Here is a 17230-nt window from a genome sequence, read left to right on the forward strand (position 1 = left end):
TTGGTGACTACAGTTTTGAGTCCTTTTATTCAGCTATAGCAATACTGGACCTCATGTAAATAATAAACTCTGGACCATAGCTGAAATATTTCCTATAAGTGCAGTAGAGCTGAGGTTGTTAAAGAAGTTGTACTGAATACTCTGAAGTCAAGCCAACCCAGAGATTTGTTCTGGGGCTATAGAACTTTAGGGATGGCTAACCAGGGCCAGTGATAGCACTTAGTCAGTCTCTCTCCCTCCACCCTGCAGTTCCTAGCACATATATAGCATTCAGAAGGAAAGAACATAATTAAACTGCATTTGAAATAGTCATTTTAGTCCTTAGTAGTGTAATAAAAGCTTATTTGAAGTAATATTTACAATATCTTAAACTCCCAAATGAGTATGTTACTCCCAGTTGCAGAAGGCTAAAACTTCAATTTCAGAAAATATTACCCAAGTAATTCTTATTGAATCAATTTGATAGTTTATCAATATGTATGCATAAAGCATATTTAAGTTGGTTACAAAGTGCTTTACTTAGAAGCATAATTATGTATATGGTTACTCTCTTAATTTATTGAGGATTGTGTGTGTGTGTGTGTGTGTGTGTGTATGTGCGCGTGCGAGAAAGAGAAAGAGAGAGAGAGAACTGCTTCCTTAGATTCTAAACCCTAATTTAAAACATATACACTCTCTAAAATTCTGGATTTGCTTAAGATACTTAGGGTAAAGGAGAGCAACCTATAAACATCAGTAAAATGTTGGCAGTCTCTATCTGTTCTTTTTTCTCTTCTAAGAAATGTGGGCATTGTTAAATACACACAGAAATATAGACTCTTGAGCTATATATGTTACTAGTAAGGAAAAGTTTTTTTCTTTTCTTTAGAAAATTCTGTTTTGTTGCCCGTCATTAAATTTTACACCACCATATAAACTTATCTCATTTGGTGATCACTTAAGCAGTATTAACCTATACTGCTGAATATATACCCTGTCTCTTTTCATTTCAAAATGATTAGATTTACTGATTTAAAAATATCATAACTAAATAACACATAAGGATTAATAAATGCAGATTATTATTAGGAATGTATTTAGTATTTTTAAAATTTTTAAATTTTAATTAATTTATTTATTTTTTCAGCATAACAGTATTCATTGTTTTTGCACAACACCAAGTGCTCCATGCAATACGTGCCCTCCCTATTACCCACCACCTGGTTCCCCCAACCTCCCACCCCTGCCCCTTCAAAACCCTCAGGTTGTCTTTCAGAGTCCATAGTCTCTTATGGCTCGCCTCCCCTTCCAATTTTCCTCAACGTCCTTCTCCTCTCCATCTCCCAATGTCCACCATGTCATTTATTATGCTCCACAAATAAGTGAAACCATATGATACTTGACTCTCTCTGCTTGACTTATTTCACTCAGCATAATCACTTCCAGTCCTGTCCATGTTGCTACAAAAGTTGGGTATTCATCCTTTCTTTTTTTTTTTTTTATAAACATATAATGTATTTTTATCCCCGGGGTACAGGTCTGTGGATCACCAGGTTTACACACTTCACAGCACTCACGATAGCATATACCCTCCCCAATGTCCATAACACCCTCCCCCTCTCCAAACCCCACCTCCCCTGAGCAACCCCCAGCAGAATAAATGAAACAAGATGGGATTGGGAGGGAGACAAACCATAAATGACCCTTAATCTCACAAAACAAACTAGGAATGTGTTTGGTATTAAGCCATTAAAGCCTATGTTCTCAACTATCTCTCTCCCTCTCTGTGTCTTTGTCTCTCTGTAGATATCCTCAGTTTCAGTTTAATCAAATCGCATTTAATTAGAAACAAAGTTTTTCTCACTTTGAATTTCTTATCTTGCTTCCTGTGTTTTCCATATATACATAGAACATTAATCATTAAATTATGAAATATTTCAAGAAGTCTACAATTTAAGTATTCACAAAATAATAGCTTTGTACTGATGCCTAGCATGGTGCCATGGATGTAGTTGGCACTCAATACATATTTGTTGAATAAACTAATCAAATTTCTCAATCCTTTTTTGTTATTTGTGAGTTGATACTGCAACAGAGGTTGAAGAATCCAATCCAAAAAGTGGTGCAGGGATATCGAGATAAGTAAACCACAGACCCAGTCCTCAGAGAGAATAATTTCTTCTAGGGGTGAGAAATGTACTTAACTATGCTATAAGGTAGAATGCATAAGTGCTTTGAAAGTTTTAAACAAAATAATATTTGTAGAGTTATACACTTTTAAAAATGTGGTCTTTAGGTAAACCAGATACAGAATTATTCTAAATTATTACTATATAATACATTGGCTATCAGACAGTATAATCAATATGTTAGTAAAAATACGACTTCAAATAGAATTGCATTGTCATGTAAATAATAAGTAAATATATATTTAATATGTCAATATATAAAATATATATAATAATAAACAAATAATAATGAGTCTTTTAAAGAAACATAAATCTGTATACTGCAAAAGTTTTCATGCCTTTTGCTTACTCTATCTAATACCAATTATTATTATTAATGAACTAGCACTATGTTCTCTCAACTTGAAATTATAACCTATTCTAAAATCTTTATGGAAGTTTGCAGCATCTCTTTTTACTGGGTTTGACAACCGCTACTAGCAAGTATCCACAGGAATGCAGCAGACAGAGTAGGCCTCAGTAACTTAGCACCTCTAATCTTGGTAATGATGGACCTTAGACCTTAACCATTCTTTAATTGAGGGAACATACCCATTATTCTTTTTTCCCCATGTGTTCTTTAAATGGACATTTGCAGCAAAATATAATATTCAGTCACCTTCATTTCCTGTGGCTACATTTTATATAGAAGAGAAATGTCGTACTTCTTTCTCTATCTTCTGTGTGTCCTATATTTGTTTATCCAGGTCATCCTTTGTGAATTCTCTTCCTCATGTATCCAGAGTATTATCATTTCTAGTCATCTTTGTTAAGATAAAGTAAGACTGGGAACAAATACAAGATAATAACAGTTCTTCAAATATCAGTTAAACCTGTCAGTTTTTTCTAGGGGACTATACTAAAAAGTAATTTTTCTCAGAAGTCAGTAAGTAGGGTGCCCTCAGTAGCTATTTGATGAACATTAAACAATCCCAACTCACCGCTGGGTATTGCTGTTGATTCTCCATGAGCACCAGATAAAGCTAATTTATTTTAAAATACAAAACTAGAAATAAAAAATCATGATCAAAACTTTATTTTAAATCATTCCCCTTTCCATGTTTTTTTCCCCTGTTAACCATCACTTAGTCTTTTTTTTAAATTAATTAATTTATTTTTTCAGCGTAACAGTACTCATTGTTTTTGCACAACACCAAGTGCTCCATGCAATACGTGCCCTCCCTATTACCCACCACCTGGTTCCCCCAACCTCCCACCCCCGCCCCTTCAAAACCCTCAGGTTGTCTTTCAGAGTCCATAGTCTCTTATGGTTCACCTCCCCTTCCAATTTCCCTCAACTTCCTTCTCCTCTCCATTTCCCAATGTCCTCCATGTCATTTGTTATGCTCCACAAATAAGTGAAACCATATGATACTTGACTCTCTCTGCTTGACTTATTTCACTCAGCATAATCACTTCCAGTCCCGTCCATGTTGCTACAAAAGTTGGGTATTCATCTTTCCTTTTTTTTTTTTTTTTAAATAAACATACAATGTATTTTTATCCCCAGGGGTACAGGTCTATGAATCACCAGGTTTACACACTTCACAGAACTCACGATAGCACATACTCTCCCCAATGTCCATAACACGCTCCCCCTCTCCAAATCCCACCTCCCCCCAGCAACCCCAGTTTGTTTTGTGAGATTAAGAGTCATTTATGGTTTGTCTCCCTCCCAATCCCATCTTGTTCCATTTATTCTTCTCCTACCCCCCTAACCCCCCATGTTGCATCTCCAAATCCTCATATCAGGGGGATTATATGATAGTTGTCTTTCTCCGATTGACTTATTTCACTAAGCATGATACCCTCTAGTTGCATCCACGTCATCGCAAATAGCAAGATTTCATTTCTTTTGCTGGCTGCATAGTATTCCATTGTGTATATATACCACCTCTTCTTTATCCATTCATCTGTTGATGGGCATGTGGGTTCTTTCCATAGTTTGGCTATTGTAGACATTGCTGCTATAAACATTCGGGTACACGTGCCCCTTCGGATCACTACGTTTGTATCTTTAAGGTAAATACCCAGTAGTGCAATTGCTGGGTCATAGGGTAGTTCTATTTTCAACATTTTGAGGAACCTCCATGCAGTTTTCCAGAGTGGTTGCACCAGCTTGCATTCCCACCAACAGTGTAGGAGGGTTCCCTTTTCTCCGCATCCTCGCCAGCATCTCTCATTTCCTGACTTGTTAATTTTAGCCATTCTGACTGGTGTGAGGTGATATCTCATTGTGGTTTTGATTGGTATTTCCCTGATGCCGAGTGATGTGGAGCACTTTTTCATGTGTCTGTTGGCCATCTGGATGTCTTCTTTGCAGAAATGTCTGTTCATGTCCTCTGCCCATTTCTTGATGGGATTGTTTGTTCTTTGGGTATTGAGTTTGCTAAGTTCCTTATAGATTTTGGATACTAGCCCTTTATCTGATATGTCGTTTCCAAATATCTTCTCCCATTCTGTCAGTTGTCTTTTGGTTTTGTTAACTGTTTCCTTTGCTGTGCAAAAGCTTTTGATCTTGATGAAATCCCAATAGTTCATTTTTGCCCTTGCTTCCCTTGCCTTTGCCGATGTGCCCAGGAAGATATTGCTGCGGCTGAGGTCGAAGAGGTTGCTGCCTGTGTTCTCCTCAAGGATTATGATGGATTCCTTTCTCACATTGAGGTCCTTCATCCATTTTGAGTCTATTTTCGTGTGTGGTGTAAGGAAGTGGTCCAATTTCATTTTTCTGCATGTGGCTGTCCAATTTTCCCAGCATCATTTATTGAAGAGGCTGTCTTTTTTCCACTGGACATTCTTTCCTGCTTTGTCGAAGATTAGTTGGCCATAGAGTTGAGGGTCTATTTCTGGGCTCTCTATTTTGTTCCACTGATCTATGTGTCTGTTTTTGTGCCAGTACCATGCTGTCTTGATGATGACAGCTTTGTAATAGAGCTTGATGTCCGGAATTGTGATGCCACCCACCTTGGCTTTCTTTTTCAATATTCCTTTGGCTATTCGAGGTCTTTTCTGGTTCCATATAAATTTTAGGATTATTTGTTCCATTTCTTTGAAAAAAATGGATGGTATTTTGATAGAGATTGCATTAAATATGTAGATTGCTTTAGACAGCATAGACATTTTCACAATATTTATTCTTCCAATCTAGGAGCATGGAACATTTTTCCATTTCTTTGTGTCTTCCCCAATTTCTTTCATGAGTACTTTATAATTTTCTGTGTATAGATTCTTAGTCTCTTTGGTTAGGTTTATTCCTAGGTATCTTATAGTTTTGGGTGGAATTGTAAATGGGATTGACTCCTTAATTTCTCTTTCTTCTGTCTTGTTGTGGTGTACAGAAATGCAACTGATTTCTGTGCATTGATTTTATATCCTGACAATTTACTGAATTCCTGTACAAGTTGTAGCAGTTTTGGAGTGGAGTCTTTTTGGTTTTCCACATATAGTATCATATCATCTGTGAAGAGTGATAGTTTGACTTCTTCTTTGCCAATTTGGATGCCTTTAATTTCTTTTTGTTGTCTGATTGCCGAGGCTAGGACATCTAGTACTATGTTGAATAGCAGTGGTGATAATGGACATCCCTGCCGTGTTCCTGACCTTAACGGAAAAGCTTTCAGTTTTTCTCCATTGAGAATGATATTTGCGGTGGGTTTTTCATAGATGGCTTTGATAATATTGAGGTATGTGCCCTCTATCCCTACACTTTGAAGAGTTTTGATCAGGAAGGGATGCTTTACTTTATCAAATGCTTTTTCAGCATCTATTGAGAGTATCATATGGTTCTTGTTCTTTCTTTTATTAATGTGTTGTATCACATTGATTGATTTGCAGATGTTGAACCAACCTTGCAGCCCTGGAATAAATCCCACTTGGTCGTGGTGAATAATCCTTTTAATTTACTATTGGATCCTATTGGCTGGTATTTTGGTGAGAATTTTGGCATCTGTGTTCATCAAGGATATTGGTCTGTAGTTCTCTTTTTTGGTGGGATTCTTGTCTGGTTTTGGGATCAACGTGATGCTGGCCTCATAAAATGAGTTTGGAAGTTTTCCTTCCTTTTCTATTTTTTGGAACAGTTTCAGGAGAATAGGAATTAGTTCTTCTTTAAATGTTTGGTAGAATTCCTCTGGGAAGCCATCTGGCCCTGGGCTTTTGTTTGTTTGGAGATTTTTGATGACTATTTCAATCTCCTTACTGGTTATGGGCCTGTTCAGGTTTTCTATTTCTTCCTGGTTCAGTTGTGGTAGTTTATATGTCTCTAGGAATGCATCCATTTCTTCCAGATGGTCAAATTTGTTGGTGTAGAGTTGCTCATAGTATGTTCTTATAATTGTCAGTATTTCTTTGGTGTTAGTTGTGATCTCTCCTCTTTCATTCATATTTTATTTATTTGGGTCCTTTCTCTTTTCTTTTTGATAAGTCTGGCCAGGGGTTTATCAATCTTATTGATTCTTTCAAAGAACCAGCTCCTAGTTTCATTGATTTTTTTCTATTGTTTTTTTTTTTTTTTTTTTTTTTTTTTTTTTTTTTTTTTTTGGTTTCTATTTCATTGATTTCTGCTCTGATCTTTATGATTTCTCGTCTCCTGCTGGGTTTAGGGTTTCTTTCTTGTTCCTTCTCCAGCTCCTTTAGGTGTAGGGTTAGATTGTGTACTTGAAACCTTTCTTGTTTCTTGAGAAAGGCTTGTACCACTATATATTTTCCTCTCAAGACTGCCTTTGCTGTGTCTCACAGATTTTGAACCGTTGTGTTTTCATTATCATTTGTTTCCATGAATTTTTCAATTCTTCTTTAATTTCCTGGTTAACCCATTCATTCTTTAGAAGGATGCTGTTTAGTCTCCATGTATTTGGGTTCTTTCCAGCTTTCCTCTTGTGATTGAGTTCTAGCTTCAGAGCATTGTGGTCTGAAAATATGCAGGGAATGATCCCAATCTTTTGATACCTGTTGAGACCTGATTTGTGACCCAGGATGTGGTCTATTCTGGAGAAGGTTCCATGTGCACTGGAGAAGAATGTGTATTCTGTTTTTTTGGGATGAAATGTTCTGAATATATCTGTGATGTCCATCTGGTCCAGTGTATCATTTAAGGCCTTTATTTCCTTGTTGATCTTTTGCTTGGATGATCGGTCCATTTCAGTGGGGGGAGTGTTAAAGTCCCCTACTATTATTGTATTATTATTGATATGTTTCTTTGATTTTGTTATTAACTGGTTTATATAGTTGGCTGCTTCCACGTTAGGGGCATAGATATTTAAAATTGTTAGATCTTCTTGTTGGACAGACCCTTTGAGTAGGATATAGTGTCCTTCCTCATCTCTTATTATAGTCTTTGGCTTAAAATCTAATTGATCTGATATAAAGATTGCCACCCCAGCTTTCTTCTGATGCCCATTAGCATGGTAAATAGTTTTCCACCCCCTCACTTAAATCTGGAGGTGTCTTTGGGTCTAAAATGAGTTTCTTGTAGGCAACATATTGATGGGTTTTGTTTTTTTATCCTTTCTGATACCCTGTGTCTTTTGATTGGGGCATTTAGCCCATTAACATTCAGGGTAACTATTGAGAGATATGAATTTAGTGCCATTATTAGCCTGTAAGGTGACTGTTATTGTATATTGTCTCTGTACCTTTCTCATCTACTACTTTTTGTCTCTCTCTTTACTTAGAGGACCCCTTTCAATATTTCCTGTAGAGCTGGTTTGGTGTTTGCAAATTCTTTCAGTTTTTGTTTGTCCTGGAAGCTTTTTATCTCTCCTTCTATTTTCACTGATAGCCTAGCTGGATAGAGTATTCTTGGCTGCATGTTTTTCTCATTTAGGGCTCTGAATATATTATGCCAGCTCTTTCTGGCCTGCCAGGTCTCTGTGGTTAAGTCTGCTGCCAATCTAATATTTTTGCCATTGTATGTTACTGATTTCTTTTCTCGGGCTGCTTTCAGGATTTTCTCTTTGTTGCTAAGACTTGTAAATTTTACTATTAAGTGATGGGGTGTGGTGACTTTGAGGGGGGGTTCTCTGCACCTCTTGGATTTTGATGCTTGTTCCCTTTGCCATATTAGGGAAATTCTCTACAATAATTCTCTCCAATAGACCTTCTCCTCCCCTCTCTCTTTCTTCTTCTTCTGGAATCCCAATTATTCTAATGTTGTTTTGTCTTATGGTGTCATTTATCTCTCGAATTCTCCCCTCGTGGTCCAGTAGCTGTTTGTCCCTCTTTTGCTCGGCTTCTTTATTCTCTGTCATTTGGTCTTCTATATCACTAATTCTTTCTTCTGCCTCATTTATCCTAGGAGTGAGGGCCTCCATTTTTGATTGCACCTCATTAATAGCTTTTTTGATTTCAACTTGGTTAGATTTTAGTTCTTTAATTTCTCCAGAAAGGGCTTTAATATCTCCAGAGAGGGTTTCTCTAATATCTTCCATACCTTTTTCGAGCCCAGTTAGAACGTTCAGAATCGTCATTCTGAACTCTTGATCTGACATATTACCAATGTCTGTGTTGATTAGGTCCCTAGCCTTCGGTATTGCCTCTTGTTCTTTTGTTTGTGGTGATTTTTTCCACCTTGTCATTTTGTCCAGATAAGAGGATATGAAGGATCAAATAAAATACTAAAAGGGTGGCAAAGACCCCAGAAAAATGCACTGTAACCAAATCAGAAGAGACCCCAAATTGTGGAGTGGAGAAAGGGGATACAATGAGGTTTAGAAAAAAAGAAAAAAATTTAAAAAATAAAACAAATAAAGAAAAAATATAAAAAAGAAAGAAAAAATATATATTTTAGATAAACTAGCCAAAAAATGGTAAAAAAGAAAAGGGTAAAAGTTTTAAAAAATTTAGCAGAAGAAGAAAAGAGAAAAAAAATTGGAAAAAAAAATTGAATTAACCGCAAGACGAAAGAATCATGGGGAGAAAGCCATGAGTTCCGTGCTTTGCTTTCTCCTCCTCTGGAATTCCGCTGCTGTCTTAGGTATTGAACCTGCTTTCCTTGATAGATGAACTTCGTCCTGGCTGGATATTTCATTGATCTTCTGGGGGAGGGGCCTGTTGTAGTGACTCTCAAGTGTCTTTGCCCAAGGTGGAATTGCACCGCCCTTACTGGGGGCCGGACTAAATAATCCGCTCGGGTTCGCTTTTGGGAGCTTCTGTTCCCTGAACACTTTCCGTAGAGTTCCAGAGGATGAGAATGAAAATGGCGGCCTCCTAATCTTCGGCCCAGAGGAGTCGAGAGCCCGGGGCCCCACTCCTTAGTGCGCCCCCAGAGGACAGCACCCAATCACTCCCATATCCCCAGCCTCCAGCCACGCTCCAAGCTCACCCAGCCCACGACCAGTTCAAGGTAACCCCGAGCTCTCTGAGAGTTCAGTCCTTGGCTCTGTCTCTGTAGCCGGCTTCTCCGTTCTAACACCTGTGAGCTCTGTGACACTCCGACATCCCCGATCCTTCTGTGACCCTGCGGGACCTGGGGCCTCACTGACCCCGCATGGGCTTCACCCCGGTTTAGCCTCTGGAGCAAAGTCCCTCAGTGGAACAGACTTTTAAAAGTCCTGATTTTGTGCTCCATTGCTCTGCTGCTTGCCGGGAGCCGGCCCCTCCCCCCGCTTTCTATCTTTCCGTCGTTTTAGATTCACTTCTCCGCCAGTCCTACCTTTCAGAAAGTGGTTGATTTTCTGTTTCTAGAATTGCTGTTCTTCTTCTCTTCCATCTCCTGTTGGATTTGTAGGTGTTTGCAATGTTTAGATAAGCTATCGAGCTGATCTCCTGCTACCTGGTATAGTCTCAGCCTGCTACTTCTCTGCCATCTTGACTCCTCCCCCAACCATCACTCAGTCTTAAAAGCAGAGTTCAAGTGTATGTTAGCCTCTAGTCTGTTGAAGCTATTGCTTACTAAACTGAATGAGAGGCTACGTAGCCAAACAGTAGAGTTAACAGTTTTCATTCAGATGAAAGAGGGTACCATTTTTAGTTTGGGTTTTAGCATATTACTAAAGTTAGCACTTTTAAAGATGATGTCTTAGCTGGGAAGAGGAACGGGAACAAAAGCAAGAGAAAATAGGTGGTAGGATACCAAAGAACTAATGATTCTAAAGAGGTTTTTGAGATAATCCTTCAAATGGAGCCCCCTTAAAATGACCATATATAGTGTAGACAAAGCAAATGCTTGGTCAATTATAGTATAAATAGTATACAAATAGATAATATAACATTGAGTCTCTGTTAATCTGCTATGGTTAAAGACTTATAATATGCTTTAAAATTAAAGGGCTCTGATTTGTGTAATACATAATCTGAAAACAAAACTACAGTCTTAGAACACTAACTAACACTAACTCAAACTGTTAAGGATTGAAAATGAGTCTTGATTTTCTGAGACAGAAGAGTGTAGTATAAAATATTTACCCTTGGTCTAGAAAGTAGAGAAAATTGTTGCCACTGTCACCACTTCTCAATTTTTAAATGTTAATTGTCATCTCTCTTGGGGAAAATAAATATCTGGTACAATCATGCATCTGATATTTTACAAGCATGTACTTAGTTTGTCAATTATAGGGAGTTCTATAGCACCTCATTTAATCTATTCCAATTTTCAGTAATGTTCTGAAAGTCTTTTTCTTATGATTATGTGAGATTAATTCGTATACATATGTCTCTCCCAGCTTTTGTAGCTATTATAGATTATTTTTTCCTAGCTTTTCTACTCAGTACTGTCAAAGGAGAGCTCTTTCATTGCCATTTGGTTCTCTGGTTTATTGTGATGAGAACAACAGACAGTAGAGTGATGTGCCCAAGTAGATGTATAATTATTCTTACCAGATGATTATGTTTATGCTTTTTGTACGTGTAACATATTGAGGAATGGTTAAGTAGAAGAGACTCTGGAAAATTAAGAGTTTAAGTTGATGTACATGGTGAAAAAGGGGATGAAAGTATTGTAAACATGTTGCTGAGTAAAAAACTTTGGAGTAACTGTACAGTGTGGAGATTTCAGGATTAAAAGAGAAAATGTTGGAAAGTGTTATTTGGGATAGAATCCTTTAAAAAATGCAAGCTAGGAATTTATCTTTAAATTATGTCTGGTCGGACTCACTCTGAAAAGGGAGTTTCACTTTATAGTATATTGAACCAAAGTTCCTAAACCTCCACTCATTCCCTCTAGTACTTGTCTTTGCTACTATTTATTACACATTTAGCATATAATTATTGAATATTTGCTGAGTGTCAGGGGCCATTCTTGGCACTAAGTAAGGAAGACAGGCAAAGTCCTTACCCTGGTGAACTAGATGGATTCTAGGAAAAAACAAAAAGTGAAAACCAAGTTATAATCCAAGTGAACAAATCGTGATAAATGTAAATAAAATAAATAGGTTGCTGAGATAGAGTAATAGGAGAAGTTCTAGTTCTCATAAGATTGCCATAGAATGTTTTTCTGAGGAGATAAAAGTTAAGACCTGAAGGATGAGAAACTAGTCATGAAAAGTGTAGGAGTGTATTCTAGATAGAACAAAGAGCTTGCATAAGGAGTAGGAGGCTTGGAGTGCCTGGAGTAGATTGTTTTGTGTTGGGTTCAAAGGACTGAATGAAATCCAGTGTTGTAAGAGTGTGATGAATAAAGTCAAGGGTAGAATGAAATGAATTTGACAATGTGACCCAGGGCCATATTTGCTGGCTTTTCAAGCTCATAGTAAGGACTGGCACCTTGGACAGCAATCAGGAAATGTAAAGCTAAAAATAAACATGATCAGATTTATCTTTTGATAAAAGTAACTGAATCTTTTAAGATCTGGTGTGAAGGCAGAGGCCAACAGAAGACCATTTGTGGTTAGAAGGGGTGACTATAGCTTAGACTAGAGAGGTAATACAAAAAGGAAGAGAAGAAGACAGATTTGAAATACATTTAGGAGGTATAATTGTCAAGATTTGCTGATGGCTTAGATATAGAGTTTCAGGAAAGAGCATAAAATAGAGAACAAATTCTAAGTTCTTGTGGTTTGAACAAGAGTCTGCTATCATTTTATAAGATGAGGGAGGTGGTAATTGGGGGAGGTAAGAAGCCTGAATCTTTCTTTGTTGCCTCTTTTCTACTCTGGATTTAAATATGGCTTATTTATAAAATATATATATTTTATATATATATATAAAAATATATAGGGCTTACTTTAAAAATAACTTAGTAGGTAGGCTGCTCTCTTTTCACGTTCCAGATTATCTATCCTCATCTGAAAATATGTTGCCCTGACCTGACATAGTGCTTCAGCTATGGTTCTCATCAGAAATTAATATGGTAAGACATATGGTCATATTACACATATGGTAATATTTGTGATTTTCTTCATTCTAGATAAAATAATATAGCATAAGGTCATCCTACAATGGACTCTTAATTTGCTATTTTAATTACAATATTGTATCCTCTTATCACTCATGATTTTAAATTACATTATATATTACAGTGATGAAATGCATTTTGCCCAATTGTAATATTTATTTCTATTACATTTCATCTGTTTAATTTGGTTGATTGCCCCTGTCTGTTGAAAATATTTAAAATTTCTATCTTGTGTTAACTGGTTTTGTTCTTTTGACACCTCACCTAAAAATGTCATAAACATTTCCTTTATTATTATTCAAATCATTTGCATAAATATTGATCGTGCTTATGACATTAGAGATCTCACTTCAGGTTGCATCATTTTATGAATCCTTACTCTCTTTCATGTGATGACTCAACATCTCTGATCTGCATTGAATCATGTTATCTTTCCAAAGTTATGAAAACATTTATTTGAACATACTACAGAATGTTCTTACTACAGAATGTTTTATCATATAGAGGATGTTTGAAGCTGAGTTAATTTTAACCCTGTTAAAAATGAAATTGTATCTTATATATTCACTTGTTAACTTATACTGCTCCCTGGTGATTTATTCCTCTTCTAAATGCTACCAAATATCCTTAACTTTACTTTCTAAAATTATTGAGGACCAGTATTGGGATTATGGTATGTCAGTTAATAGGATAGACTTTCTGCTATTAAAAACAAGATATTAGATCATCCTCAGTCTTCTGATAACTTTTCCTTCTCCATGATTTTGAGTATCAGTAAGGGGCACATCCTTTCTTTTCCTTCTTGTACTATGTATACAGAAAAGCACAGTTTCTTTACTTTGGTAGCCTGTGTATGTCTCAGTTCACTTAGGAATTTAGATGCTCATCTTCCTAGATATGCAAACTTTGTCATAGATTCTTCTTTTATAAAAGCCAAGGAAAGGAAAATTATTTTAAATGATGACAAGGAATGGCACATAGGTATATAAAAAAGGGTAAATGGAAGAACTAAAGAAAATATATTTCTGAAAGGAACTTACTAGCTACACATTTAATTTTTAAATAGAATAAAAATATTAAAAATGTAAAATTTTAGTATCTAATTTTTTAAATGATTTTATTCATTTATTTGACACAGAGAGAGAGAGGGAGCACAAACCAGGGGTGGGGGGCTGTAGGCAGAGGGAGAGGGAGAAGCTATGCTGGTCTGGGTCCATGACCAGAGCTGAAGGGAGACACTTAACTGACTGAGCCACCCAGGTGCTCCTTCAGTATCTAATTTTTAAATTTCGTGGTTCTATAAATTAATTTTATTTGTGATAGATTCCCACTCTGCTTTACCTCTCCACTGGAGTCTTCTGCCCCAGTAGAGATCCAGAAGTGTATATTCCTACATCTCAGGCTGATTTCATGGGTGTTCAGAGTGTTATGGTACATAATTAGCTCACTTTAGGGGACCGGTTGAAATAGGGTCATAGGGTCTCCTACTTCTCTGCCATCTTGCCGCAGACCTCCATAGAGATTAGATACTCAGATTTGACAGATACACACTTATTTTAAAAATTTCCTTTATTCTTTCAGGGAAAGGCAGGAGAATATGTTATTAGTAGAAATAGATTGCTAAACATATCTTTACATTCTAAAGGGTCCATTTTTGTGGTTTATATAGAATTGGGGATGATTTTTAATGTATGATTAATTGCATTGTTAGTAGAGAGACAGTAGTTATAAAAATAGAGCAAAAAGAATGAATACTGTTACGCTGAAAAAATAAATAAAATGGAAAAAAAAATAGAGCAAAATTTATAGAAGTAAGAAAACACAAGAATGATGATACAGAAGACTAATTGAAGAGGACTGATAGATGAATTTCAGGTTGAAGAAGCATTTACAATTGATTGTTACCTAATTGATTGCAGAAGAGTAGTCTACATTATTTTTGTAATACTTTGTTTAATAGAAAGAACTGGACCCAAGTGAGAATAGCAGTAATATTACTTAAAATAATGTTATATTTTGATAATGTGTTGATATTCTGCTATGTTATAGTTATTCTTGACAAACTTTATTTTTTTAAAAGATTTTATTTATTTATTTGACAGAGATCACAACTAGGCAGGGAGGCAGGCAGAGAGAGAGGGGGAAGAAGACTCCCTGCTAAGCAGAGAGCTCGGTGTGGAACTCGATCCCAGGAACCTGAGATCATGACCTGAGCCGAAGGCAGACGCTTAACCCACTGAGCCACCCAGGCGCCCCCTTCACAAACTTTAGAAAAAAAAAATTAATATAACGAGAATGTATAAGCTTAGAAATAACTGCTTACCTGTCTTTCTAGCAAAAACTAGTATTTTTGTCATAGGAAGAATGGAAAGAAATTATGTAAGATAACTAGTGAAGGATTTTTAGGGAAGAATAAAACTGAGACTACATAATACCTAGTATCCATCATGAGCATTTAAAAATTCTTGCACAATGAGTCATTGCATAAAGACAGATTGTTTTCAATAAATTATAGAATATCACATATAAAATTTAAAAGATAAAAACTCAAGGCTATTCAGTTAAATACATCTGTTTTGTGCATTATAAGAATTTAGGCAGAAAATTCTAAGTACAGGGCACCAGGAAACATATCCAAGTGTTTCTCCTAAATTGTAGAATAAAGGAGGTTTGGACAAGTAGGCAGGTCAAGGTAGGGGAAATACAGTGATTTTATTTTTTTAAATTTCAAAATCCTATCTGCTGTCACATATTAGAGAGTTTATGTGACTCTCATCTTCTTGGATGAAGGGGGTGCTATTCACCAAAACCAGAAATAATTTATAATAGGTTTGGAGGAAAGATAGGAATTAAATTCTATCGAGTATGAGATGTCTGTGAGATTTTCCAGGGTGAAAGGGCACAGCTCATTGGTACTACATAAAAAAGAAACAACTCAGAAAGGAATACTATTGAAGATACGTATTTGTGAGTCCTTAGAATTTAGGCCAGTGGTACTCATCAAGGAATGCATAATGTCCCTGGGAATGTATCTTAAAATACAAATGTATATCCCCTTCCAAACTTCTGATCTTTTTTTCTGTTGTATACTGTGGTTGCCTACCAATATCTGTCCTTTTCTTCTTTTTTGGTAAAAAACCTGAAATTTTACTCCAGGCAGCAAAGTACCTACCAAAAAGACTGCATTGCTTACTCTCTCCTTTGTCACTATGAGTAAAGATATAAACAGAAGTTTTTTGAAGGACCTCTGGGAAAGTACCTTAAGACACATGGCCTATGCCCTTTTGTCATTTTGCCCTTTTCCTCCATCTTGCTGACTGAAATACAGACATTGTGTGTAGAGCTCTAGTAGCTATCTTGACTCATGAGTAAACCTTGAGGATAGAAGCCACATAGAGGGTAAGAAAGAGTGATAAATTTGGAAAAAGCCTGGGTTTCTGATGACCTGGTGGATCCTTTGCACTGTGGTGGATAGACTGTGAAGACAAAGGCAGACAACACAGTATTAATTATTAAAATATTCCCAAACAATTTACAGACATTTTTAGTTTACATCTGATGGTGCCCCCAACTCTCCACCAAGCTTTTTTTCAATATTCTCTTGTTATTCCTTCCACACATACCAGATACATTTGTACTTTTAAGATTTGTGATAATTTGGGGTGCCTGGGTGGCTCAGTGGGTTAAAGCCTTTGCCTTCAGCTCAGGTCATGATCCCAGTGTCCTGGGATCGAGCACCACTTCTGGCTCTCTGCTCAGCAGGGAGCCTGCTACCTCCTCTCTCTCTGCCTGCCTCTCTGCCTACTTGTGATCTCTGTCCGTCAAATAAATAAATAAAAAGAATCTTAAAAAAAAAATGTGATAATTCTGGTCCCATTTATCTTTCTTTCAATGTTACTATCTTTTTTAGTATTCTGTAAAATAGTTTTGTCTACCCTCTTTTAACCTAAATCTTTCTTTAGGCTTTTTGGGCAACACAGTCTTTCTTCTCTTTGTTTATTCCTTGTTTTTCTTGGTGGTTTTTGTTTTGTTTTGTCATGACACCCTCCTGACAGGACCCTTTTCCCCTCAGTCTCCCTTCAAGCATGGTCCAACGTATATCATTAACTCTTAATAGACAATTTATCAAAATCATATACAATGGAGCTCTTTACATCTTTTCCTAACTCTGCCTATCTCACAGGTTTTTCTTGGTATTTTTAAAAAAATAAAATCAATCATTGTAGTGTATAATAAATATGAGAGTTCTTTGAGAACTCGAAAAAGTATATAACAGACATTATTGTATTTATCATTGCTTTTATTTTGTTTCCACAGATTATACATTCTCCTGTTTATTTAAAAAATTCTAGAGAACAGAGTAAACATGTGTCTTCTATTATATATGAATTAAAAACCAAAGAAATTGGTATAAAATCAAAAAAATCAAGACATCTCTCTCAAAGAGGTTAGTTATATGAATTTTTAAATTGTATGTATTAATATATTTTGATGAAGAGTAAATTCATTAGAAATTAGGCATGTTAATTTTGAACTATAAATATACGATTCTATGAAATATAGGTTGAGACGTTTAGAGAAAATATGCATATCTCATTTAATTTTTTATAAATGTACATATTCAGAAAGTTATTTCATGTTTATCAAGAACTGGATTTTGAGCATAAGGGGGGAATTAAATAGGTGTAGGCAG

The 17230-nt window shown here is 36.2% G+C and overlaps 1 protein-coding gene across 1 annotated transcript in view; it reads left to right on the forward strand.

Annotated features, from left to right (window-relative positions):
• LRRIQ3 (leucine rich repeats and IQ motif containing 3) overlaps window positions 1-17230 on the forward strand; it is a 222657-nt gene that overhangs the window by 130840 nt on the left and 74587 nt on the right. Inside the window, exon 6 of the mRNA XM_045979656.1 lies at window positions 16855-16984. Within this exon, the coding sequence (XP_045835612.1) occupies window positions 16855-16984 (130 nt within the window). The remainder of the gene's footprint in view (window positions 1-16854; window positions 16985-17230) is intronic.

This window comes from Meles meles, chromosome 1 (assembly GCF_922984935.1).
Source record: "Meles meles chromosome 1, mMelMel3.1 paternal haplotype, whole genome shotgun sequence".
Taxonomy (NCBI): domain Eukaryota; kingdom Metazoa; phylum Chordata; class Mammalia; order Carnivora; family Mustelidae; genus Meles; species Meles meles.